General features: G+C 41.9%; 1 protein-coding gene and 1 pseudogene across 7 annotated transcripts in view; one reads left to right on the top strand and one right to left on the bottom strand.

Annotated features, from left to right (window-relative positions):
- NCKAP5 (NCK associated protein 5) overlaps positions 1-26,329 on the bottom strand; it is a 1,056,356-nt gene that overhangs the window by 171,927 nt on the left and 858,100 nt on the right. For all 7 annotated transcript variants that reach the window (XM_067742126.1, XM_067742129.1, XM_067742130.1 and 4 more), the window contains 3 exons: positions 21,758-21,826; positions 9,954-9,992; positions 902-1,021 (listed from right to left, as the gene is read on the bottom strand). In XM_067742126.1, coding sequence (XP_067598227.1) covers positions 902-1,021; positions 9,954-9,992; positions 21,758-21,826 — 228 coding nt within the window. The remainder of the gene's footprint in view (positions 1-901; positions 1,022-9,953; positions 9,993-21,757; positions 21,827-26,329) is intronic.
- LOC137225905 (ribonucleoside-diphosphate reductase subunit M2 pseudogene) lies at positions 16,796-17,924 on the top strand (annotated as a pseudogene).

Here is a 26,329-nt window from a genome sequence, read left to right as displayed (position 1 = left end):
CTTTTCAACACTTGAAATCTGACTAGTTTGACATAGAAACTTAATTTAAATTAATGTTTAATTTCAATAGCACCACATGGCTAGCGGCAACAGTGGTGACAGGCTAGTCTAGAGGGTATCTCTGTCTTTCCCCTTTCCTTTAGTCAATCAGACCAGGCAGCTGGGGGTTATCCTTTACAAACTTAGAGCTTGTTTGAGCAAATATGAACATTAATAGCATTAAAAAAAAATAGGAAACAGCAAAGATCAGCCTTCTAGACCCCTTTGCTAATCCACATGTCTCCCTGCAGTCAGATATATTTTCTAGTGCTTTCTCGGGGGGCAGCTTCAAAATGATTCAAATGGTTTGCCTTTCCACAACTTTCCCTGTTATGAAGGCAACCCGAAGAGTTTGGTGAGAACGCTTAGACGAAGAGAACCTGTAAAAGACTGAGGCGGAGTGTATTAGGTTGTGAGGAGGCAGGCTGCAGAGAGAGAGAGAGAGATGAAAGTACAACAAACCCCAGCTGTAGTTTTGCTTACAGAGAGTTTGAAATAAAGAAATGTACTTCCGCATCACATAAAACTCCGCCTTGCTTATCAGGGAGTGCAAGACTACTAATACTTGTTCCCAGAGCAATCAATTATTTGCTGACTCCATTCCCCGGTTTCACTTGATACCTCTGATTGTTTCCTTTTACCTGTTTATTATTTGTTGATGCATTTCTTTATCAAAATTAGGTTTAAAGAGTCAAGAGATTTAAGAGACATTCAATTTTAATGACATCCCTTGAGAGGGGAGAGAATGGAGGTTCCGATGCAATATGTCTTGCCCATGGAGATAGTGGTACCTTTTGAAGTTAACTCACTTCCTGTCAATAGCATTTCAGTAGCAAAGACTGTTTTGCACAGAAACACATACCTGGAGGAGCAGATCAGAAGTTGGTCTGACTCGCTGTTGGAAAAGGATGCTTAGCGTTCGATTCTGTTGTTCCAAATCAAACACTCTCGTTTTCAACTTTACACATTCCTCCCTTAGATCCTGCAACAAACACATTGAAAGAAAAAAAAGTCTATTACCATTAAGACACTTTTGCATATTAATACTATATTTCATCTGATATTTCAGGCACATTAGTAAAAAATAGTATTTTAAGCCTTCAAGCCCCCCAGAAATAGATCACACTCAATGTTTTCTTCCACAGCCCACTGTCTGATAGAATTATTATGTTCAGGGAAGACCTACTTGAAAAAAAAAAAAAGCGCCTTGAAATCAGAAATGCATTAATCTAGCATGCTATTTTTGAAGACGGTAAATCTCAGCAATATAACGTCAATTTAAGCTTCCACCTATATATCTGGCTTTTTCACTGTCTTCATAAAAGCAATCATAAAGCACAAACCACAGGACAATGTTTTTACAGTGAACAGAGATTTGATCAACTAAAGAAACTATCACTTTTTTTTTTAACGTCTTTATTGGAGTATAATTGCTTTACAATGGTGTGTTAGTTTCTGCTTTATAACAAAGTGAATCAGTTACACATATACATATGTCCCCATATCTCTTCCCTCTTGCGTCTCCCTCCCTCCCACCCTCTCTATCCCACCCCTCTAGGTGGTCACAAAGCACTGAGCTGATCTCCCTGTGCTATGCAGCTGCTTCCCACTAGCTATCTATTTTACGTTTGGTAGTGTATATAGGTCCATGCCACTCTCTCACTTTGTCACAGCTTACCCTTCCCCCTCCCCATATCCTCAAGTCATTCTCTAGTAGGTCTGTCTTTATTCCCATCTTACCCCTAGATTCTTCATGACTTTTTTTTTTTTCCTCCGAGTCTCTCATACAGAGTGAAGTAAGTCAGAAAGAGAAAAACAAATACCGTATGGAAACTATCACTTTTGATGGAAGCTTCCTCTGTCGTTTGCGGAAACGAGTTGAAATTCTCAATGCGGCTAACCGAGTCAGTGATGGATTTAGATGGAGTGAAGCAACTGTGAAGTGAAGGCTTATAAGGCCACTTGAAACTTGCCCATCCTCTGAACTAGTGGATTTCCATATCTTTGGGGATGTTCTGGTCTTAGTGTTGGGGAAGAAGTAGAAGAAGCGGACCTCAGCATCCCCTTAGAGCAGCTCTTCTGAATAGTTCAAACACCAAGGAGCTTTCATGAGGGGGGCTGCCATGCGGGAGCTTTAGAATGCTCTAGAATCCCACCCAGGAGCTGCCTTCCAAGTTAACTTGTGATAAAGACAGTACTTACACTGACATGTCTACACCCCCTTTGGTGGGGTTCAAGGAACAGCCGGTAGAATAAAGCCCCAAGGCAAGGTTCTTCAAAAGCTGACCCTTTTCTACATTTCAAACTTTATCTTACACTATTTCCTTATTTGAAAAAAAAAAAATAGGTTTCTGCTCTTACCATGCTCTTACCCTGCTCTTTAACAAGGGTCTGCCTGTTCTCGAAAACACCAGGCATTCTGCCTCCTTCCCCCTCCCCGACCTCCCTTTTGCTTCTCATCCACCTCCTTCTTCCGGTCCAAGTTTGCCTCTTCGGTTGACATCCAGTTCAAATTCTGTTTCCTCCCCCACGCCTTTACCTGGCATCCTCCGCTTTTATCTGCTCCCTTTCCTGAACTCCAGTAAGCCCTCAATGCCTCTTCTACGACATTTAGTTAATGTGAGATACTGCTCTGTGTTGATTTGCTTTCAGGCTCTGGACTTATCTTGTCAATCAGATGACACGCTCCTCCAAAGGCATGAGGAGATACTCACAGAAACACCAGCACGAGCATATTGTTCTGACATTTTTCCTTCACCACCTAGCACAGCACCCCACAGAGCAGTAGGAGCTTGATAAAATTGTGTGCTGATTTTGTTAAAGGGGTTAATGATGATGAGTTCTATTCTCTAGTGATGGTGTGATAAAGAGAGTTTTAAGTTTCTCAACACTGTTGTGTGTCTACCTATGTATTCTGAGGTGGGGCAGCTACAGGCCTCACTTAAGTCTCTGCAAGCAAGACAGGGTGCCAGTCCACAGCTCTGCTCCCCAGGACCTAAACAGCAGTCACAACGGTGAGTGCGCCTGTTTCCTACATAACCTTGGGGCAACCTAAGTGTGCAGCTAGAGAGAGGTCTAGCTTCCGAGGCTTTACCTGAGATGCATCATCACTGCCAGGCTTATTCATTCTATTTACAGGAGGCAAAGAGACAGGCCAAGCTATAGCTCAGTGCACAGCTTACACTCTTCTCACCTTTTTAGCTAAATAAGGAAGCGGATGCGTAGGATGTTTTCAACTGATTGTTGCCTACAAATGCAGAGCAGAGCAAAGGAATGCCATGTCCAGGTGAGGCAACCAGGGTGCCAGCTGTAGGAGGGCAGCAGCTGTAAAAGCAGGGGCAGGGGGTGTGTGCATGCCATTTAGCAGAGGCTGTTTTGGGGGCCTAGGCGCTGCTCAAATTAAAAGGCTAAATTTGCTGTCTTTATTTAGAATTCAACCTCTGTGTCTCGCTAATGCTAATTTTTGTTCTTAGCGTGTATATAACACTCCCTGCTCCCAAACGCTGTTTTCACTACTGCTAATTAAGCAATTAATAAAACTTGATTGTGGGTAAATAAATATTAATAGTACCTATTGGGTGGGAAAACACAATCATTCTCACTTGCAGGGGGTGGGTGGGGATGGAAACAGAAGCATATGAGTTTGGATTTGCAAGGAGAAAGGAGACTTGTAAGGAAGACCAGCAACAGTTTTTAGTAGCAAAACTGAGAATAACTTGAAAAGATTTCTTCAGATGGGTAAAAAAAAAAAAAGAAAGAAAAAAAATCAATCTATTCTAAAGCAAGTTTTTGTACCAGTGCCCAAATTTCCATGGCCATTACTGTTACTTAAGGCAGTAAAAGTTCATTAGCAGGAACACACTTTATCGACCTTGAGGACCGTTCATCACTAGTGGCTCATCTCGATCAGTACAGAGCAGAGGGGGCAATGGAGGGCTTCAGGAATGTGACGCTGCTCTTACAATCACTGACCCACAGAATTGAGCTGGACAGAAAATTTGTAGATATAAAAGAATATTCTGTGTTGTTTTAACATTCTTGTTTTCTTCACTCAAGCTGTGGATGGTTAAGTGATGCCAGACAGCTGTCATCCCAAGAAACCGTAATCAAAGCCATGTGTGTGTGCCCATGTGCACACACATAAACACAGCCAGACTGGAGAGATGGAAAGAGAGAGAGAAAAACCACAGTTTCCTTGACTACGAGGCAGAGTGTCAGCGGCTGTCTGTGCTTCCCCTGGGCTCACAATGAGAACCCACTAACATAAAGGCCCATATGACATTTTGAGGCTGGGTGCAAGAGCCACTATTCTAATGCTGTCGATTATAGAGGGGAGAACTAGACTATGCCCCCCAGGCAAGGCGTTAGAAGCTAAAGAACTCTCCTGTTCAGAGGCCAGCCTCTGAGATCATGGCTCCCAACAGGGGCTGGACCATCTGCCCTCATCCAAAACCTCTTTTTTTCTCTGCTCCCTAGTATGTCTCAGGCCTCAAGGGGAGGACCCCACTGAAAATATAAGGTTGTGTCTTTAGAAAGAAAAAAGGGGATGTGTTGTATAATGTTATCAGGAAGAAAAAATGCCAAAGAGTTGACTACATTTCATCTCATGTAAGCAAGTATAGTGGTCTTTGGGTTCAAGGAAATAGCCCAACCTGTTTTCTTTGCAATCTGCATGCCACTCTCAATTGAAATAAAGTAAGGCATTACAGCTGGATGCCAGGGGAAAATATACTGAGTGATGGGATGCTACTGGTCTAAAAGGGCCCTGTGTATCTTAATGATCCCAAACCACAACTTCCCCGGAGGATCCACACATCGTACTCCTGACAAGTTTCACCTGTGTCTGGGGCTGAAAGAGATTCTGGCTTCACTGCTGTGTCGTAGTTATGGAGTATGGTTACTTTATGCATTTAGAGCAAAACCATTGCCAGCTCCAGGCTAAAGGAAATTTAGGGAGATGCTGGTTGATTAAAGCTCGATATATACTGATATTACCACTGGAGTACTGTTGATTCAATCTGATTTTATCGTGTACAGTGATATTATACTGGTATTCCTATTTCAGAGGCAGTGTGTATCATGGGAACACACTGGATTGGCAGTTAGGAGGCCTGGGCTCTGGTCCTCATTACCCACATGACCTTGAGGAAGTAACTTATTCTGGTTACGCCTCAGTTTCCTCACCTGCAAACGTAGCTTCTGCACAAAACCAGGCTTTCAAGACAAGGCATGCCTCAGCTGCTTCGTGAGATGGCTGGTCAAGGGCCACCTGAATCCTCCCCTTAAGCTTACTGGACACCACATCCACCAGCCAGCCTCTCCCGGTCACAACCCTTCTCAGTGTCTGTCACTGATATATCCCTATCTCTTCTAAGAATGCTAATACTTCTGTAAAAAGAAAAGGATTACTGGAAAAGGCTGGTCACATCTCAGACCAACCGAGGACCTCAACATCAAATACTTAAAAAGGCAAGACAGGTAACATAATTGTATCACTGAATCAGGCCAGTTCTAATCAATACGAAGTGGTGAGTCTCGTGGCAAACTGAATACTGCAAGCCTTCATCCAAAAGGCATTCAGATGAAAACATTCTTAATCTGGGTGACGGCTACACAGTTTATGTCATTACAGTGAATTGAGCCTATTACCAAAGCTGGTCGACAAGCTCAGGGTTAACTGTTCACACTAAGGTCCCTGGCAGTTGGGAAATTCTGGGGTCTAAAATAAGACTGATTCTTAGAAAGCTTGATTTGGAGAAATCTCCAAATTTGGAGTCACTTTTGACGTCCTTGCTAGCGAGGACTGGCGATGCTTCCAGAAGTTTTAAGAAATCTACTGGCTTCCTTGCCCTTTTGTTTTATTTCCTGCAATCGTATGTAACTAATCATTGGGTTTCAACCCATCTGTTGATTTTTATAGCATCTCTTCTGGTATGCCAGAAAAATACCTTTTTGGTTGCCCAGGGAGGAGGATATGAAGTCATGGCAGATTTGCCTTTGTGTCATAACAAATGATACAGTCCAAATTTGTACTGAATGGTACAAAGGGTAAGGGCATGGAGTGGAGTGCAGTAACCCTAGGTTAACATACGGGCTTTGGCACTTCTAGCAATTGGAACTATGGGAAATTTATTTTCCTAGCCCTACCTCACAAGATGGCAGTGAAAACAAAAACAATTCAGTGCATTTAAAATGCTGGACATGGGGTCTGACTCCTTGGTAGGGCTAAGTAAATATAAACAGACTCTCTTCAAGGAAACCAGATCCTACCCACACCATTGCTACACAAGTGGACCCAGATGGCCTGACCACACCTCCTACAAGGGAAATATGTAGAAGTTGGGAGTTCTTTAGCTTCAAGCTACAAAATCGTGTTCTGCTGCTATCTGGTTGGCTGTACTGCTAGATTCCACCATACAAGGGCCTTAACCCATGTTGGCAAATTAAAAAACACCATGAATATTTGGCGATTCTAAAGAACATGAAGGTAAGGCTGAGGTTGTTGATATGCTGGAAAATAACTCCAGGGAAAAATGCTTTTCTTCCGAGTTTGGTGTTAGTGGCAAAAAAGGAAAAAGGAAAAAAAAAAAAAAAAAAGAACCTAGGAGAGTAACATTTTCAGTGAGTGTAATTGTCTTAATGAACATAAAATATATTTCAGACAAAAATATGAGTTTAGCTCAGGTTATTGATTTCACTTGCACTTATAGACTTGGACCTATGATTTGGAGGCATAAGTGGAAGTGAGCTGGGTTTAATATTGTCATTTTAGCGTTATTGATCTAAAGGAGGGACAGTCAGCTCTCTTAAGAGAACTCGCAGATTTCTGAGATAAACTGCATTACTTGACTAGGACATGATATGTACATTTAACAGAAGCTGCTAAATTTACGGAAATAATTTTTTTTCTACCAGTATTTGGAAAGGAAATACACTCTGTGACTTCAAGATGCTTATCGGAGCCAATTCCTGGTATGCCAGAAAAATACCTTTTTGGTTGCCCAGGGAGGAGGATATGAAGTCATGGCAGATTTGCCATTGTGTCATAATAAATGATACAGTCCAAAACTGTATGGTTATGACTATAATTTTACCTCATGGATTTTATGTGTGTGACTTGGATAAATCACTCAAGATTTCTGTTTTTTACTCTGTGCCAGCTACATCCCTCTTTAGAATTAGGTTTCTCATCTGCTTTCGGAGAAACCTAATTTTATTTCCTATATTGTGCTCTTAATTAAAAAGAAATTTTTGTCTTTTTGTAGCAATTCTACAGTCTCTAGAAAAACTGGGAAGTGCATGTTTCTGCAGAACATGATTCTTCTGGAATCTCTGAAAGCCCAGGCATCTTTGCCTGCTTCACAGTATCCCTGAGGTATGCTATCTCACAGTAGCACATCTTTTTGTGTCTTACTGCTTAACTGTGCCAAGGCAGACTTATCTGTTTACTAGTTACTACTTGAATTTGTGTAGCTATTTTTTGTGGCTGACCTGAGAGGTCCCATTTTCCTTTATATTGTACCAGACAGCTTTCTTGTCTCTTTTCTGAGGCACCATTAAAAAAGACAGGCATGAGAAGTCTTTCAACAGTTACACACAGAGCTGCAACAGTGCCCCTTCAATGCCTTAGGTTTGTAATTAAATGAGTGTCGAGTTTCCAGCAGGAGGAAAGCAGTTGAGAAACTAAAGCCTTTGAAAAAGAAAAGGCATTCAAATACATTGTGACAGAAATCATGAGTTGCCCTTCAACATCTGTTTCGACCCTTCTTCTACAATAAGGTGACAATCAATTTTCAGCTGGGCACATACCCAGAATAAAGACTCCACTGTCGGGCTCCCCTGGTGGTACAGTGGTTAAGAGTCCGCCTGCCAATGCAGGCGACACGGGTTCGAGCCCTGGTCTGGGAGGATCCCACGTGCCGTGGAGCAACTAAGCCCGTGCGCCACGGCTTCTGAGCCTGTGCTCTGGAGCCCGTGAGCCACAACCGCTGAGCCCACGCGCCTAGGGCCTGTGCTCTGCAATGAGAGAGGCCACTGCAGTGAGAAGCCCGCGCACCGCAATGAAGAATGGCCCCTGCTCGCCACAACTAGAGAAAAGCCACGCACGGCAACGAAGACCCAATGCAGCCAAAAATAAATGAAATAAAAATAAATTTATAAAAAAAAAAAGACTCCACTGTCAGCTTCCTTAGGTGTGGATGTGTGATTAAGTTCTGTTCATGGAGATATAGGTAGGGAAGTGTGAAAACTTTTAGAAGTTTCTCTTAAAAGACAGCAGGTGTGTCTTTTAGCCTCTTCATTTTCTTTGGCTTTCATTTCTTCCTGATGGCTGAAATGTGGATGTGATCACTGGAGCTAGAGCAGCCATTTTGGACAATGAGGTAACCCTGGAAATGAAGGCCACATCCTGCAGAATAATAAGATGGAAGCCCAGATGCCAGGAACCCTATCAACTTTATGGAGCAGAGTCATCATACCAGTCATGTACTGTCCACCTGTAGATTTAGATCTGAGAAATAAATAACTAATTTTATTTTATTTTATCTGATTTAGGCCACCATTATTTTGGATCTCTGTTACTCACAATGGAACCTAATTCTAACCTAATAAATGTGCTCAAATCTCTCTATTTATGTAGTTTAATGTAAAATCTGAATCAGTTAAAATCATTTGTAGCAGGAAGCATGATATTTTGACAGAAGTAGTTGGGGGAGAGAATCTAGCAAAAATATTATTCTAATGCCTCTACAGTACACATTTAAAATAATATGTATTTAAGTACCTTTATGAGAAGTAGTAAACCCCTAATAAAATTGTTTTCAATTAAAAAAAATCAAAATGTCATAAATGCTTTTGCTCTCCTTAGCCACATCCTCCTGAACATGCCACATGATCTAAGATCTTCTTTTAAAGAGGAAATCTATCTCACAGAGAGGTAAATCAGAATAAAAAAATTTGAAGGAATTAGAATTTAGCCTCTCAGACACATCATGGAAGGAGATGCAAAAGGTTCAGTAAAATTCGCCAAACCTGCCAAATTTGGGCAACTACCTGCATTTACCACTCTGCCCCAATAACATGATCTGAAGGCAGAATAAGAAGATGACAAAGGAGAAGGTACAGAAATTTCAGGCTGAGAAATCACCATTTGTTGTTTTCCCTAACTTTATGAGGAGTAACTGACAAATATAATTGTATATATTTAAAGTGTAAAACATGACAATTTGATATACATTGCATGGTAGAATGATTACCAAGATCAAAATTATTAACACATCCTCACCTCACACAGTTAATTCTCTCTTTTTATTTTGTGATAATAAGGCCTAAGATCTACTCTCAGCAACTTTCAAGTATGTAATACCACCATTTGTTTTATCTTTACCACAAACGTGTTCCTGGGGGAACAACTCTATATGTTCCGTTTTATAGGACGACCACAGCAATTCTGGGAAGTAGACATTGTTATCCCTATTTTACGTAACAGGAATTAAGGTCCAGAGGAGTTAAACAAACTTCCTAACCTCAAAGATCTCTTGCTGAATTTTAGGCCTCTGTTAATGCAGCCCATCACAGGCTATTCATTTTATAGGAGTCAGAGGAATCCATCAACTTATTTAATGTTTGCATTTACTAAATAAAAATGATAGGTTTGCTAACTCATCTGGGTGGGCCCATGGAAATCTTTCATCTTCAAAAGGCTTTCTATTACTTTCCCAAGAGTTTAAATTTTATGAATCTATTGGCCATTGATGTTACTGCATATGCCATCTAAAACGCACACAATTTTAACCTAAGTGAATAAATAGAAAAGTATTGTAGCTATCAATCATAGTTTCTGTTAGTTTGACAATGTGAGTTCCAATCTATTCACATAAGTACTTTGAAAATAATAAAGCCAGAAAGTGACCTACCTTTTGAGTGAGCAGAGCTTGCACAACTTGGTTGGCTACCTTTAAAAAATAAAGAAAAGAGTTGCCGTTTATAATAATGAGACTTTATATGCATGGACTCTAATTTATCAATAAGTTTCCCACAGCTTACTATAGCTAATTAGCTCCTTATTTTCCTCTTTCCTCTAGCTCCAGAGGACCTGATTCTTTTCATAATAAGCCTTTCCTTCTAGGTAATACTTTGCTTTTTCCAAAGGTGACCTGGTTGCTAATTAAAATGGTTAGGCTGGAAAGATCATTCATACCTTGACTCTCACATTTCCATATTTGGAAAAGTAATATCCTTTCATATGTAAAGTACTTTAAGAAGGCTAAAAAATGATACAGTGTAAAACACGATCCTAATTATCTGCATACAGTTTCTACACTGCTGATTTACAATGTCCTTTGCCTCTCCTTCCTATTCTTTTGCTGTGTGACTATTTCACTGCTTAAAATTACTTGCAATACGGGTAGGTGGAATGGTGGAGAATAGGGGCAACTCATTCTTTCCTATATGCTCTGCTTTCCTACTCCACATCTTCTTTTACGCCATCCTCTTGTCATGGTTACCTGTGATAGAGTCTGATAGTTGTTTACTCTATCCCCCATTTGCCCCTTCCTCCTAAGTCACAAACCCTGATTTTTTGGCTGGACACATCCAAATACATTTCCCTGCCTCCCTTGTCACTGTGTGACAAACTTCTGGCCAATGAGTTTTTAGCAGTCTATTTTCTTGGACTTATAGGCAGTTTCTTATAAAAAGGGGGCTCATCCTTCTTTCTTTTCCTAGCTGGGATATGAAAGTGATGGCTGGAGCTTCAGCAGCCACCTTGACAATGGAAGTCACATATTAAGTATTTTGGGGCAGAAAAATAGGATGAGCCTGGTCTTGATGATGCATGGAGCTGCACTGTCTATCTCTGAACTGGTATATGAGAGAGAAATAAAATAGGCACTGTTATGTTGAGTTTCTTCTAATATACAACCAAATATAACTGTCACTAATATATTGCTAGAACTCTAATTTTCTTCAGGTATCAGGCAGCTTGTGACAGGAGGAGAAGCTGGGCCCCTCTCAGCCCAAGGAGGTGAATCTTGATTAATCTAAGCCAGTGTTGGTTATTCCAGTCCCTTTCAGCGACTGGCTTAGGAGTGGGCGTGTGACACAATTCCAGTTAACGGCCATGTGAAAAACCAATAACATGTCCATGATATTTCAAGAATCTGGCATTTTTCTCCAGATAACCATTCATCATTTCTACATGTATTTACACTACGATTTCTTTTTCACCTGCAGGTTTCAAAAACACTTCACAAAGAGTCACTAAACTTCACCACAACCTTGAGATTATGTACCCATAATGGCTAATATTGATAAAATTACGGTAGAAAGGTGAATTATGTGGAATTTTTTAGTCAATACATACGTAAACTGTAAACATTTAGTGTGATAACTGAAACTGACAGCATTAAAGACCGAGTCAGGATATTTAAATATCTTAAATATAAGGTATTGCTGTTCATTCATTTATTCAATATAAATTCGCAGAGTATCTATGATTGGGATGTGTTCTTTCATTTCAAAGAGAACACAGCTGGTAGGAGGTTGGCAAGAACACAATTATAAGTGTGATAATCGTGTAATCATGTAATCATATTGGTAATTCTCACATTCAACCTAAGGCTGAGGACCACACCTTTATCTTCTCTTTCTCTTGATAACAAATGTATTTTCGATGATGCTGAACTGTGTGTGCTCATTTCTGTCTAGTATAGGGGAACAGATTACGGTAAAAATGTTTTCATGGGGCTTAATTGTTTCTTAACTCAATATTGACAAAATAGCATATCCTTAATGACAGTGAGCCACCAGTAAGCCTCACTGAAAATTAAAATACAGGCTGCAATCAACTTGTGGTTAGCAGACATTTACACCACAAGCAGTAAATGACTAGAATCAGATTACCTACAATTGGTTCATTGAACTGTATGCACAAGAAGGATTCTTTTCCCTATCAGAATCCTTCTCAAATTTATATTGTTGACATTAAGTAAAAAAGAAAGGCCTTTCACTGAAACTAACTACAGTTTTGAAGAAAAAGTATTCTTAGGTATTTTGCTTTTTAGTCCAGCCCAAGTTAAAGAAGCATATCTAAGAACTATCATAGTCCACAATAAATTGTATTTTCCGTAACTGGTACCATTACTTTTTCCTTTATTACTTTATTTATACACGATCACAGTGGTGATAAATGTTATTCGGCCGACACAAATTGACCAATAGCATAATCTTGAAAATCTTTCAGTTTTTAAATGTTCATTTCAATTTGTAACTGTGAATTTAAAGTCAAACTATATACCATCTATTTTATTCTTGCAAATTAAAAAAAAAAAAAACAGAAGAATTGAACTATTCATGCTGCTTAAATCAGGAACAATGTACCAAACTTAATTTATACCATAAATAATTTAATCCTTTTGGATAGCAAACTTTAGATTTGATTTACATGCTCATAAAACTGCCTAATATCAATATTTTCTTTTCTTCCTCCGAACTGGTCCCTCACTTAAACCAGTCTGTGGCACAGTGGTCGCATAAAATGGCTCTCTACATGATTTAGCAGGAGTCATAAACGAATACCTTATCTGTAAGAGCCTGTAGCAGTAAATATGTTATATCTTTGCAATCCAATATGTTTGCCCTATAGGCTTATAGACTCTATCTCTGATACAGTTCCTTTTGGCACGTACTTTGGACAATTGTTTGCTCTACCTGAAAACTGAACAAAGATATACGAATGCATTGTTTCTTTACCTACTGACATGGGGTTCTATTACCCAGAAAGGCTCACAGGTTCCTTGCAGAAAAGCAGGCATGTGATACACATGCTTTCCTTGGTACTGCCTCTAAAGATAGTTTCCTGGGTTTTGTTACTACTTTTAACAGCTCAGGTTCCCCGATGCATCAACAGAACAACTATTTGGAGCTTGTGCCTGCAACCTCTAATAGCTTCACAAGATGATCCCTGGAATGGACCCCTGCCCTCATCATAGCATCTTGCCCTTAGCACTCGGGTTGCAAATAATCACACCCCGGCAGGCCCAGCTAATGAGAACAAATACCTTCTAGTGTCAGCTGACAGCTTTCCTCTCCAAAGAAAGAAAAAGGACCAGCTGGGCTGGGCCATGGGGACCTGAGACACACTGAGCAAAGGTGACAGTCGGTCCTTAAGCCCCTGGCTTGTTTGACAACCTCCCTCTTTGAATCTAGAAGAGGAGCAGGGGTGTGGGCAGCGGGGGAGCCGGGCGGGAGGAACAGGGGTGCCAAGAAGAGCGGCCAGGTACATCTCTCCTTTCCTCTCCGTAAGAATTCTCTCAGACAAGCCAGCTCCTCTGACACTTGGCTCATCTGTGACCCACACACGTCTTTGTTTTTCTTCCCTGTCAGATGAAGAGGGATGGGGGGGGGAGGGCAGAGAGAGGAGAATCAGGGCTGCAGAGTTGTCTGTTACTTTATTGCCAAACAGTCCCTGAGGCTGAATGAGTTTATTCCAGAGGGAGCCAGTGCTCACTACATCCTGAAGACTGACGGGGATGGGGTCCAGGGCGGGGCGTGTAAGGTACTCAGCGGACACCATGCTCAACGGTCCTGTCCTCCTGCTCTCACCCTTTTATGAGCTACTTTATCATGCCAAGCCACTGTCACGTCAGCAACGTAATGTACAAACCTGGTCGCTAAAGCGCGCCTTTTGGGAAATGTGCTTTGGAGAAGTTTTCTCTGCTTCTGAGCTTGGTTTACTGTAGGAAGGCAGCTGGGGGCAGGTGGGAAGAGCACTGGGGCAGAATCACAAAAAAAGACCTGGGTTCAACTACTGCCTGTGTTGGTCATTCACTGATATGTATGGGGGTGGGGAAGCAACCTGATTTTTCTCATCTGTCAAGCAGGGGAACCGTCTGCCTCTAAAATTGTGAAAAAAAGCATGAGATGATAGACATCATCAGAGAAAGCACCTTGGGCAGTACCTGATCAAAAGCAGTCACCCCAAAAATGTTAAATCTGAATCCAATCATTCAAACTTCAGAAACTAAAACACATTTTCAGGTAAGCAGTTAAGGAAGGATGGTTTGAGAAGAAGGGCTTTTATTTGTAAAGGGATGAAGTGTGTGTGTGTGTGTGTGTGTGTGTGTGTGTGTAAAATACATGCATAAATAAAAATCACTAAGCACCTGTATTATTTATTTACTCTGTAAAAAAAATCCTGTAAGACCCTGGGAGAGGGGGGGATTTATATATGGGATTCCAGTGAAAACTAATTTGGAAATTAATTTGCTGTGGATAATTTCCATTCGTTCATTCAGTTATTCAACAAATACGCATTAAGTGACCTAGTCTGGGCCAAGAACTGTGCTGGATCTTGGAGAGATAATGCTAACGAGAACATAGGTGCTGCCTGTGGTGATTAGAGTCTAGAGCAGGTACAAGAAGTAGATCATCTGTTGATTCTATGATCCATTCATGAAATGAACATGAAATGGACACCTGAAGCATGTGAGAGCCACAAGCGGGATCATCTTCCATCTACATTTATCAAGATATTGATTTTAAAGATGACTTAGGTTCCCAGATGTGGGCTATACAATGACAATATCTGATAATGATTCCACAGTCCAGTCTTGCCGTATAGCATAGGAACCAGAAAGAAAAGGAAGAACTGTTTTTAACCTGCTTCTGCCTTTAGTTAGCCTTGGTTTAAAAGAAATTCTGATGCTTTTTTCTTTTTTTCTGAACTACACCCAGAGGTCTGCTTTTCCCTGCCCTTGTGCTCTGAAGTGTAGAGCACGGAGAAGTCAGAGAACTCAGATACTACGGCACCCTGGCTGCCTACGAACCCTGGTCCAACTCGGATGGCCTGACGGGGAGGCAGGTCCAACTTCTGTGTGCAAAAGCTTTGCCTAGGAAATTCGTTCAAATTGCCAATCTCCTCACCCTACATTCTGCTTAAGAGTAGCTGAGCGAGATCAGAGAATCAAATTTTTAGCAATCGAGACACATCTTTCTGATGCAGAAGGGGTTCAGAAACACGCTCTGAGGAACACTGGGATAGGGTGTATTTTTTGCTCAGACACTGTTAAGGAATTGGAAATCACTCAATTTCCACATGGGTCCACATGGCTCTTGTATCATCACAACCAGTTTGGTGGAGACTTCATCCTCTTACGGATGCTTTCTGAAAATGCCCCCTAAAGCACACATTCAGAGACATAAGCTAGTGGTTCTTAATGTCGGCTGAATATTATAAGCCCCTGGAGTGCTTTAAAAAATGTGAATACCCAGGCTCCACTCTAGAGCAGAATCAGATCAGATCAGAATCTCTGAGGGGCGGCGGCAGCCAGTGGTTCCTTTAAAGCTCCCCAGGTTAAGTGCAATGTGCCAGTAAGAGTGAGAACCACTCATCTTTCTAGATCTCAGACTTCACCCGCTCCAGCTCTTTCTCCTAAAGATGCCCTTTCAGTTCTGCCCCCTTCACCACCTGCCCGCCCGCCCACTGCTCCGCCTGCCCTTTGGTGACTCTGCTGTATATTCTCCAAGACCCAGCGTAGCCTCGTTCCTCTGTGAGTTTCCCTCACCTCCTTCCTCTGGGATTAACCACGCCCCTCACTTCTCCTGCTAGGCTGGGGGTACCTCGAGATCCCAGGGCCTGGGCATGGCTGATATCCCATAAAGGTTTGGAGGATACAGCTGAATCCATCTAAAAGCAAGGCAGCGGTTTGAGGAGATGGTATGTGTCATCATCTTCTCTACTTGAGAATAAGCTGGTCTTAAAGGAACTGGCCAAAGTGATACTGAGAATAAAGAGCGCTTCACTGCTTGCCAGCAAGCCGTCAAACGGCTGGACAAAGATGCTAGATACAAACATGAAGACCTCCAGTGCCCCCCACCTCCAAAAAAAAAACCCAAGATTGGTCCTTGGTTTTGCTTTTGTATTGCAAGGCAAGGAGATGAGGGGTTGGGTGGCAGTAGAAGTGGTGGTGAAGTGACAATGTGTGTGCATGCATTTGTGTGTGTGTATCTATGGATGTGTGTCTGTTCCTTCTGAATAAACACACCCTTTTATTAGAACACACAGAGGGAGTCTCCGACTCCCAAGTGCTTTCCCCAAATCCTCGATATGTTCATTTCCCAGAAAATAACAATCAGTACAAAAGGGATTGAAGAACACTTCAAATTTACATTTTATCCACCTGTGTATGTTTTATGAAACCCATTAGCAAGGAAATAACTTACATGAGGCCTTACCTTGTTGGTTTGTCTAATGAGTATGAAAAGCCTTGAAAAGAATTTCCAGTTGGCATTATTACTACATTCAACTACCCCTTTGAGAGTGTTCTCTTACAATGCATGGAAATGGATTGCCTACCCTCATGCAATTAGTTACAAAACAACAGGCATGTGTAATCAGGGGCCGGGATTCATGAATACAGAACATTTGTGCTGCTCACAGGTGGTTCTTTATTGAAGATCCCCTCTTTGGCAACAGTTAAACTTCTGCACTTAAAGACGGAGGGCCCAGGACCTGCACGCAGCCCCACCTGGCGTCCCGCGACCCGCGCGCAGCCCCACCTGGCATCCCGCCCGCCACTGTCGCTGGCCTGCAGCAGCAGCATCTCCTCCAGCTCTCGCCTATGAAGGGGCTCAGCCTGGCGGACCGGAAGGACACTCCCCCGTCGCTCCGTGGGACCACAAGGAGGACCTGCCAGGAGCCCGCCAAGCCGAACCCTAAGCCATCTGCCCCCAGGGTGGAGGATGAACCACTCTTCTGAAAGAAACCCCCTGCCGCTTTGTCATCTTTCCTATCGAATACCGTGATGTTTGGCAGATGTATAAGAAAGCGGAGGCTTCCTTCTGGACAGCTGAGGAGCTGGACCTTTCCAAGGACATTCAGCCCTGGGAAGCCCTGAAGCCTGAAGAGAGATGTTTCACTTCGTGTGTTCTGGCTTTCTCTGCAGCAAGTGATAGCATAGTAAATGAAAACTTGGTTCAGATTACGGAAGCCCGTTATTTCTATGGCTTCCAAATTGCCGTGGAAAACATACATTCTGAAATGGACAGTCTCCTCATTGACACTTACATTAAAGATTCCAAAGAAAGGAATTCCTCTTCAATGCCAGTGAGACAGTGCCTTCTGTAAAGAAGGCGGCAGATTGGGCCTTGCGCCGGATCGAAGACAAAGAGGCTACGTACGGAGAACGTGTCGTAGCCTTTGCCGCAGCGGAAGGAATCTTCTTTTCTGGTTCTTTTGCATCTGTATTGTGGCTCAACAAACGAGGACTCATGGCCGGCCTCACATTTTCCAATGAACTTATTAGCAGAGACGAGGGTTTACACTGTGACTTTGCCTGCCTGATGTTCAAACACCTGCTACACAAACGTTCGGAGCAGAGAGTCAAAGAAATAATCGTCAATGCAGCTAGGACAGAACACGAGTTCCTCACGGAGGCCCTGACAGTGGAGCTCATCGGGATGAATTGCGCTTTGATGAAGCAGTACGTCGAATTCGTGGCAGACAGACTTATGCTGGAGCTGGGTTTTAGCAAGGTTTTCAGAGTAGAAAATCCATTTGACTTTATGGAGGCTATTTCACTGAAGGGAAGACTAACTTCTTTGAGAAGAGACTAGGCAAGTATCAGAGGATGGGAATGACGTCCAGTCTGACAGAGAATTCCTTTACCTTGGATGTTGACTTCTAAGTGAACTGAAGATGTGCTCTTATTTTGTTGAGTTTTCTTGTTTTCCTTCTCACCAAAAGAGAAAAAAATCAGCTACCTGAATGGCATTAACCGGCTATACCATAAATTGCCCATAATCTTCATTAATGGCATCTTTAAAACTGTGTAGCTACCTCAAAATCAATCCTGTTAATGCTAGTGGGGTCACCTAGGTTGAAAGCGTTGACAAGAGCTACTCGGATTCTTACGAAAGATCTTGTCCACGTTTGGCTTTTCCAAGCAGGCTGGCTGTACATGACTTCCCCCTGGCTCTCAACAGCACCTTCCTTGGCCTCAAAGTGTCGGGAGTCAAGCGAGTTTCATCCAGCAGGATTAAACAGTTACTGCCACAAGGCAGTAGGAAGACATCAGACTCACTGCTTCAGATTTTAAAGGTTACTTATGATTTGTATATAAAACTGGCACATTACACACAAATACACATAGTTTGCACTGACAGAGTGAAGGCTTGGTTTAACCTAAGTTTGTTGGTTTCTACATCAAATACAAAAGTATTCTATTTACCACTAACAGGAGCCAATTCAAGATGTACTAGGTGATCAACGTAGGTTCAGCCTGTGTAAACTAAGGGTGTCATTTTTATTCTTTCTTTTCCTTGATGAGTTGAAGAGCTTTTGAACTCAATCCTGTGCACACTTAGGTATCCGTATCAGCCAGGTGGTGCCACAGAGAACACAGGCTGGTTCTGTGTTCTGGAGCCCATGTCGAGTACCGCAGGATAAGAGATGTGGAGAAAGGAGACTCTTAACTTAGGTCATTAGGAACTGCAGTGTGATCCGGACTCACTGTGGGTAACCTGGGTGTGCATGAGGGGCGGTACCATTTAATTTCTCAAATTGTATGTCCCCCAACTTCAAGTTAGTATGAAAGGTCCTTGAAGAGTCTTCTTAGCTGGCATCCAAGCTATTCACTTTGTGAATTGGTTTTCAAATCATCCTTGAATGAAAGGACCCACGTAAGATCTTTCTCCTATTAAGTGGTAAAACCAGGACTGAAACTGCTTCTCCTAAAAGTTGAGTGTTGATTCTGATTTTGTTTAATTTGTGTGTAAGTAGGTACTGGTGACTTAACCATTTGTACTTTAAAGTTAGAAAGTTGTTCTACTATATATTTTTTTATATCATATCTGTAGTTCATACTTTGAAATACTTACCCAGTATTATTTTGCAGTTCATAACGATTGAGTGAATATTGTTCAGTGCAACTGCTCCTAGGATTTGCCTAAATGTGAACATCATCTGCTGGATTCTTAAACTTCAGTAGAAAGCTGGTGTTACGTGAATAATTCATACATGTTCCACTTAAATATTAATTTCAGAAGAAAGTATAAACTTAATAGATGTATTTAATAGGGCTAGTTTGAATCAATCCACCTTTATGTTCCCTCCCCCCCTCCAAAAAAGATGTTACACGGAAGGTAATGCATGACACACACTGATCCTTTGGCCATGTTTGTTAACACGTTGTGTTGTGTGTTGGCTGACCACTGGCCTGTTCTGCTGTCAGTTTTCTTCATTTATTGTATTAATATAAATGGTAAAATAGTCAATTTAAAAACTTCTGTAATATGGGACGCTTTTCTACCTTTTAAATTATTGTTATAAAGTTAATCCAGATTATATGGTCCTTACACTTGTGCGACACAAAAATAAACACCTTGCCTGGCGTTGTCAGGTACAGGTGGCAGTTGGAAGCAGAGTTTAGGATTCTACCTCCCATTAGCTGTGTGACGCAAGCATTAGCTTCTGCCAACTAGGGTTCGGTTTTTTAATCTGTTAAAAGGAAACAGACTTTGTCTAAATCGTTTCAAAGTCCTAATATTGAGTACTGCACCAGTGATCAATGATTTAAATAAAACCGTTCTCATGTCAAATAAAAGAACACCACCAAAAAAGTACAGTGGGATTCCCCCTCTGAAAATTCTGTCTTCAGTGGAAACTTTATACTCAATGATTTTGTGGGTGAAAACTTCGGTTTCACCAGACACATGCTAATGACACCTTCGGAATGCAGGCATAGAGAACGTACAGAAGGCAGGCTGTGAATTTCCAGAAAGGAATGCTGGGAGCTTTTTGAGTGATGGGGGGGATGACTTGTGCGAAAATTGTGACAACTAAGAAGTTTCTGTGGTGTGATTCACGCAAATTTGACTTCTAACGCAGATTAAGTCTCATTGGAAATTTCTGTGCAGGAGGTTAAAGTGGAACTTTGCTGATCAATACATATGACCCAAGGGCAATATTTGTTCCTTTAAATATCCTTGGATCTGTTTGGTCTTTCTTGCCCTAAACTTTGATTGGACCAAGTACCTGGGGAACAGGGGGGAGGGGGCTGAACTGGCCTCACTAGACACTGAGTCGCCACTCCTCCCTTTATGTCAACGTACTTGAGTGATTCTTTTAACTCTGGACGGTGTAAAGATTATTCAGAGTCCTTTTAAGGCTTGACAGGGCAGAGGAGTGCAAACACCATTTTGCTTGAGTAACTAATATATATGGCTGGAGATACGAAACAATTAAAATCTTAAAGAGCTAAACAGTTTTCTGGGGACATTTTGAGGGTTCTTCGACAAGTAACTGTGAAGCAAAGTGGTCCGTGTTACGAGGATAATGGCTCTTAGTTTGTAGGGCTCAACAGCATCACCCGGAGAGACTGCTGATACACAGATCGATCATAGCCAGGCCCACCTCCACTCCCAGAGTCTCTGATTCTCTACAGCTGGGAACGGGGCTTAAGAAATTGCATTTCTAACAAGTTCCCAGATGAGGCTGATGCTGCCAGCCCAGGGATCCCATTTCAAGAAGCACTGGTGTAGGAAAATATCCAGCACAGGTGGAACTCTGAAGGAAACACCATTTCTAGTTTCAAGGGAGAAGAGGAGTACATGGCGGAGGTGATGATGCCATAACTGGGATTTGAACCTGTGTTCTTTGTCATTCAACCCATCACCTTCTGGGACAATCAATGGGGGGATTGGGGGAGGGAAGGGGGAAGGAAGTTCAAGAGCATTTGTCGGAAAAGGTTTTCCCAATTGTAGTGAAGAGGCAAAGACTGAAGATACATTGCTAGTTTCCGCTGGTAAGGTAGTAGAACTCGACTGAATGTAATTTTTCTTATTTTCTTAAAATCTCCGTCAGCTATATCATAACAGCTCTTAAACAGAATCTCTTAGAAGAATATGTGCAAGTCTTAGGGTATCAGGCAGATGACTAGAGAAGTCATCCCATCAAATGAGTAACTCCAATCACCAACCAAGTCCCAGATAAGAGCTTGTCAGGGAGGCCAACGGCCAGTCCGGGCTGGATGACATAGGAATGATGGGTGGTACGATCCCTGGCGCCATGTGAGGGGATGGCTGAGGGGAAAACAAGGGCCCTGCATACACTTCAGCCTTCCCTCCCCTCTCAGGAACTCCGAGCCACCCACCATCTCTGCTGTCATCTCTTCATCGTCGTCGAATCACATTTCTCCAGTTTACTCAGGCATGTGGCCCTGTCTCCTTCCATTCTGCTCGAATTTTCCTCCTTACTTCCCTTTCTCTTCTTGCCTTGTTATCAATCCACTGACTTTTCCCCTCTGGCTGCCAACTGCGAACATCATCCCCACCCACTCTATCAAGGATTTGCTTTTTCAGAAATGGCATCCAATTGGAGGCGAGGCAGCGAGCCCTGAGGTGGCTTTTCTCATTCACGGGCTGGGATCACACTTACTGGACAGGACGAATTTATCATACAGCGAAGCATCTCCCAACCTATGCCCCAAGCATATTAAACAATAACCAAGAGGAATTTGCAGATGCCCATATGAGGATATAGGGAGGGAGGGGGAGGGGACTGACTGACCTTCCTTCTCCACATTCACCATGTTTACAGCCTTCCTTTGAAGGCGAAAATGCTAATGTTCTCTGGAGACTGGTAACAGACACATATTAAGATCTGACATAGGGAATCCTAAACAGTCCAGCCTCTTGTCCAGAAGCACCCCGCTCCCCTTACCTCATCAAGACACCTCTCATACTGTTCCCTTTGATTTTCATTTTCCAAAGCCAACGCTGAATTCTCTGCCTGCAGTAGAGATACAAAAATTATACGGATAAATCAATGAAATGCTGTGTTACGTGACAACATCTTCAATACAGTTACTAAATATATCTCCTCAGGATCCGAAACACTCTTGTAGAACAATCTTTGACGAGTTTGCTCTAAGTACTATTATAAATCTCTCAGGGATGACTCCTGTCTTATTGTTCACAAAAAGGCATTTGCATTTAAAGAAATGCAAAACTTGATATTTTGAACAGGAAGAAAATCAAATCATGGCCTGATGCGAGAGTGTTCTGTAAAAAAGATTATAAAGTTTACTTCATTCTATGAAAATGTAAATGGAAGAAATGCCTTAATCCACTTCATTAAGACCTGTCACAGTTTCACAACCTGGTATTTGTTTAGGTCACAGAAGAGAACCTCAGGTAAATTCGTGAAAGCGTAATTCCAAAAGCAAACTAAACATGTTGTGTTCTTGGTTAATCAGTGACTTTTGAACATGAGACTATAATGAGAAATTTAAGAATTGAACATACTTAAGAGTCCCTCGCCCCTCCCCCTGCCTTTTTAAAAGTACTGCTTTCCTGCTCCTAAGAGCCTTGTAGGTACCTTAATGTTAAATAAGTTACCGTAGGATCCTAGGTTGAATATGGTTACTAGGTTACCAGCAGAATAATAAGGGAACAAAAGTATACAGTATAAGCACATTAGGTTTTAGAAGAAGCATGGAATGCTGGCATGAAAACTGCCCTCTGTGTCTGGTGACCTGGGTTCACTTTGGCCACTGCTGGCCCCAACCTGAATCCTGGACTGTATAAGTTAACCCATCCCATGGCTGCCACAGTGATCACCATCCCAATCTCCCAAGGAAACCTGGCTCTACCCACCCCTCATGACAGCCCTCCTTGACATTTAGAAGTGGGCATACAGACCTTTAGATCATTTTTTTTTTCAAAACTATGGTACGATTTTTAGGAGGTACACAGATTCACATTTTCCCGTTACAGTTTATTTCAACTTTTTTTTTGGAAATAATTTCAAACTTACAGACGATTTGCAAAAATGGTACAATGAACTGCCGCGTACCCTTTCCTTAGATTCACCAACTGTTAACATTCTGCCACATTTCCTGTATCACTTTCTTTCTCTTTCAATTTTTTTCCTGCAACTGGAGAGTGAGTTCTTTATCCCTAACTACTTCTGTGTGTATTTCCCAATAACGAAGACAACCATAGTATAGTTTTCAAAGTCAGCAAATACAGTGTTTATTAATACAGCACCACAATCTGACCTATAGTCCTTATTCCAAATTCATCCATTGTCCCAATAATGTCGTTATGGCAAAAGTTTTTTCCAACCTAGAATGTTCTCCAGGATTGGGACCTGATCTTGGAAGAAGGACAAATCATCTATTGTCCTTCATCCAAGATCGTGTAATCTGGAAGACTTGTCGTCTATGCTGTTTGTCCCTCCCTCCCTCCCTTTTTTTTTTTTTTTTGGAAGAGTAGAGGGCAATTATTTTGCGGAATGTCCCTTAATTTGGGTTTCCTTCAAGTTTCCACCTGCACGCCTGGCAGTAATAGCACAGAAATGATACTGGGTCCTTCTCAGTGCATCATATCAGAATCGTGTCATGTCCATTTGTCCCATAATTGGACATGTTAACTTTGATCACTTGGTTAAGGTGGAGTCTTCCAAATCTCTCCACTGTAAATTTACTATCTTTCCTTTCAGAATTAATAAGTAAATTGGGGGCACACACTTTGAGACTATGAAAATCTCCTATTCTGCATCAAACTTTTATCTACTTATTTTAGCAGCCATCCATGAATCTTGCCTGGATCAACAATGACTTCGGTTGAAAATGATGATTTCTACCATTCTTCTGCCTACATTTACGAGTTTGCATGATGTCATAAGGAAGTGTTTCTCCTATTTATTTATCAGTATGAATACATGGATTCTTTTATTATTCATAGGACCATGTCTGCACTCTCAGTATTTATTCTGATGCTCAGTTTTCTCAGCTTTGGGAAGGTGAATCTCTAAGCTGTGCCCTTTGACATACTTCCTTCATTTTTAAAACATGTTCTTTCTTTTTTGGCCCAGGGAAATGTTCCATGCCCATTTTGCTTGTCTGGTGCCCCATCCCTGAAAGCAGCCATTTCTCCAAGGAATCCTGCTTCTTTTTAGTTGGGCAATGATATTTGGAAACTAAGACCTGGATATTAATGTGTGCAAATTACTACTGAGGGATCACCGCTCCTAGTCTCTTTCAGTGGAAGGAAGCGTTTCTCCCTTCTCTTCCTCTCTTCCCCTCCCTCTGTCCTTGCACATGCGTGCGCACGTGTGGACACACACACACAACCCCCCACAGACTTCCTCCTTGCCCTCCCTTTTCATATTTGTATCTTCCTTCTTCTAGAGTGAGAGCATGGGCTTCTGACATCATTATATTTTCTCATTTCTTCAATCCTAAAGTGCGTACGAAATGGTCACACCACAAAAAAATAGTACTAAGAAGAATTCACATTTGCTTTTTCTTTAGAATGCAGGTATATAGTAAAAATACTGTGTTCAAAAGATACCAGACTGGCTCTTTCTCACCCCTCACACCTCAGTGTGGCTACACTATTTATTTGAAGCTGAAGCTGGAAGGGTTGCATTTATGAATATTCTTTATGAGATTCAGAGAAATTTTGAGGAAGTTAATATCTGCTTCTTTCTCAATTTAATTTTATTTAGATTTAAATATGTTTTAAGAAGCAGATTCACAGATACAGAGAACTCTAGTGGTTACCACTGGGGAGAGGGAAGGGGGAGGGACAATATAGGGGAAGGGGAGTAAGAGGTACAAATTACTACGTATAAAATAAGCTACAAGGACACACTGTACCACACAGGGAATACAGCCAACATTTTATAGTAACTATACATGGAGTATAACCTTTAAAAACTATGAATCACTATATTGTATACCTGTAACATATAAGGCTGTACATTAACTATACTTCAATTAAAAATGTTTAAACTGTTTCAAAAAAATGTTTAAACTGTTTCAAAAAAATGTTTAAACTGTTTCAGTTCAGGTCATTTGTTTCTGATAGTATTCAAATTTAGTTTCTCCTCTTCTCATTGGTTTCATTTTATATTTTGAATATGGAAAACATGAACATGACTCCAAAAGTCAAAACTATACTAAAAGGAGCGAGGTGTCACTTCCTCTCCTAACCCTCCAACATCACCCCTTCCACCTCTCACAGATTCTCTCCTAGGGCCCATCACTCCCTTTGTTCTTACCATCATTACAATCCTGTGCCCTGCCCCCCTCCTGCTATATATGCAAAAATCAACTGTTCCCCCGCCTTCTTTCCTACCAGTTCTCTACTTGCATTCTTTCTGCTTTATCAGTTTATCACTTTCACGTACTATTCTTCCACCCTTGCCCTATACACCCCTGTTTTAGCCTCTTTGCTGGATGATGACTGGGGAGGCTGGTCTTATACTTCTCTTTTATTTCCACAGCATCTTGAAATTTTCCCTCTTCTTTTTCCCTTCACAGTCACATCTTCAGACGGTACCTTTCCTCTCAGCCTCGTTTTCCCCAGAATCATGGCCTCGCTGAGATGGTCACCTTAGGTCCCGTACACTTTCAAGCCCTGCCCTACAGCCAGTCCTGAGATTTGAGCTCGTGGTGTCAGACCTTCTCATCCTGGGAGTGCTTTCCTTGTACCCTCTGCTACCACCCTGCCCTGGCACACACAGCCTCGCTGTGGATAATGCTGTGGGTACAGGATTTGGAGTTTAGTTTTCTGCGGACAGCAACTGAAGTTCTAGTGTTCTGTTTTCTGGTAACACAGAAGGTGTGGGTTCCGTGTGGTTTTATTTGTGCTTTGATGATTTGAATTTTTTTTGTTGTTTTTTTTTTGGCAGATGTATGAAAAGTTTCAGATTTAGGCCCGTTTGTTACTTACCAGTGAAACTGATGTGGTGTCACTGAACCAGGATGGGGAACAAAAGCTGAAGTAAACAGTCTGTTTGGATGCCACTGTCAGATCATCCCGACCCGGTCATCTTTCAAATCCAAGGGTTTAAATCCCTGTTTCTTCTTCAACTTTCCATTCTAATACTTGGCTTCGACATTTTTCCTCTGGGCTCGAATCCCTGTTTTAGCCACCCTCTCCCAACACTCCTGTCCCTCAGGTGGGATCCTACACTATTCTTTCCATTTTCATCATGGACAGACATCTGCCACAGAGCCCAATCCTTCCACCCTCATGCTGATCATCTGTTCAGATTTGTAAGTATTGGTTATCCTCAGACAGTTCCATCATTTCATTCCCCACCCAAACTAAACGAAAACTTTTCCTGACTTGCTATTGGTTCCTCCAGGGCTTGTTCCGGCCTGTCACACTGAACCCCCTTCAGACCTGCAGCCGGTGTAACCCCTCAGCTCCCCGCCCAGCCCAGGTGGGAGGGCCGGTTCTACCCCCGGCAGTTTACCTGGCAATAGCAGTCTGTGTA

The sequence above is a fragment of the Pseudorca crassidens genome, chromosome 6 (assembly GCF_039906515.1).
Source record: "Pseudorca crassidens isolate mPseCra1 chromosome 6, mPseCra1.hap1, whole genome shotgun sequence".
NCBI lineage: Eukaryota > Metazoa > Chordata > Mammalia > Artiodactyla > Delphinidae > Pseudorca > Pseudorca crassidens.
Note: the sequence above shows the minus strand (reverse complement) of the source record. Positions and strands in the feature narration are given on the sequence as shown.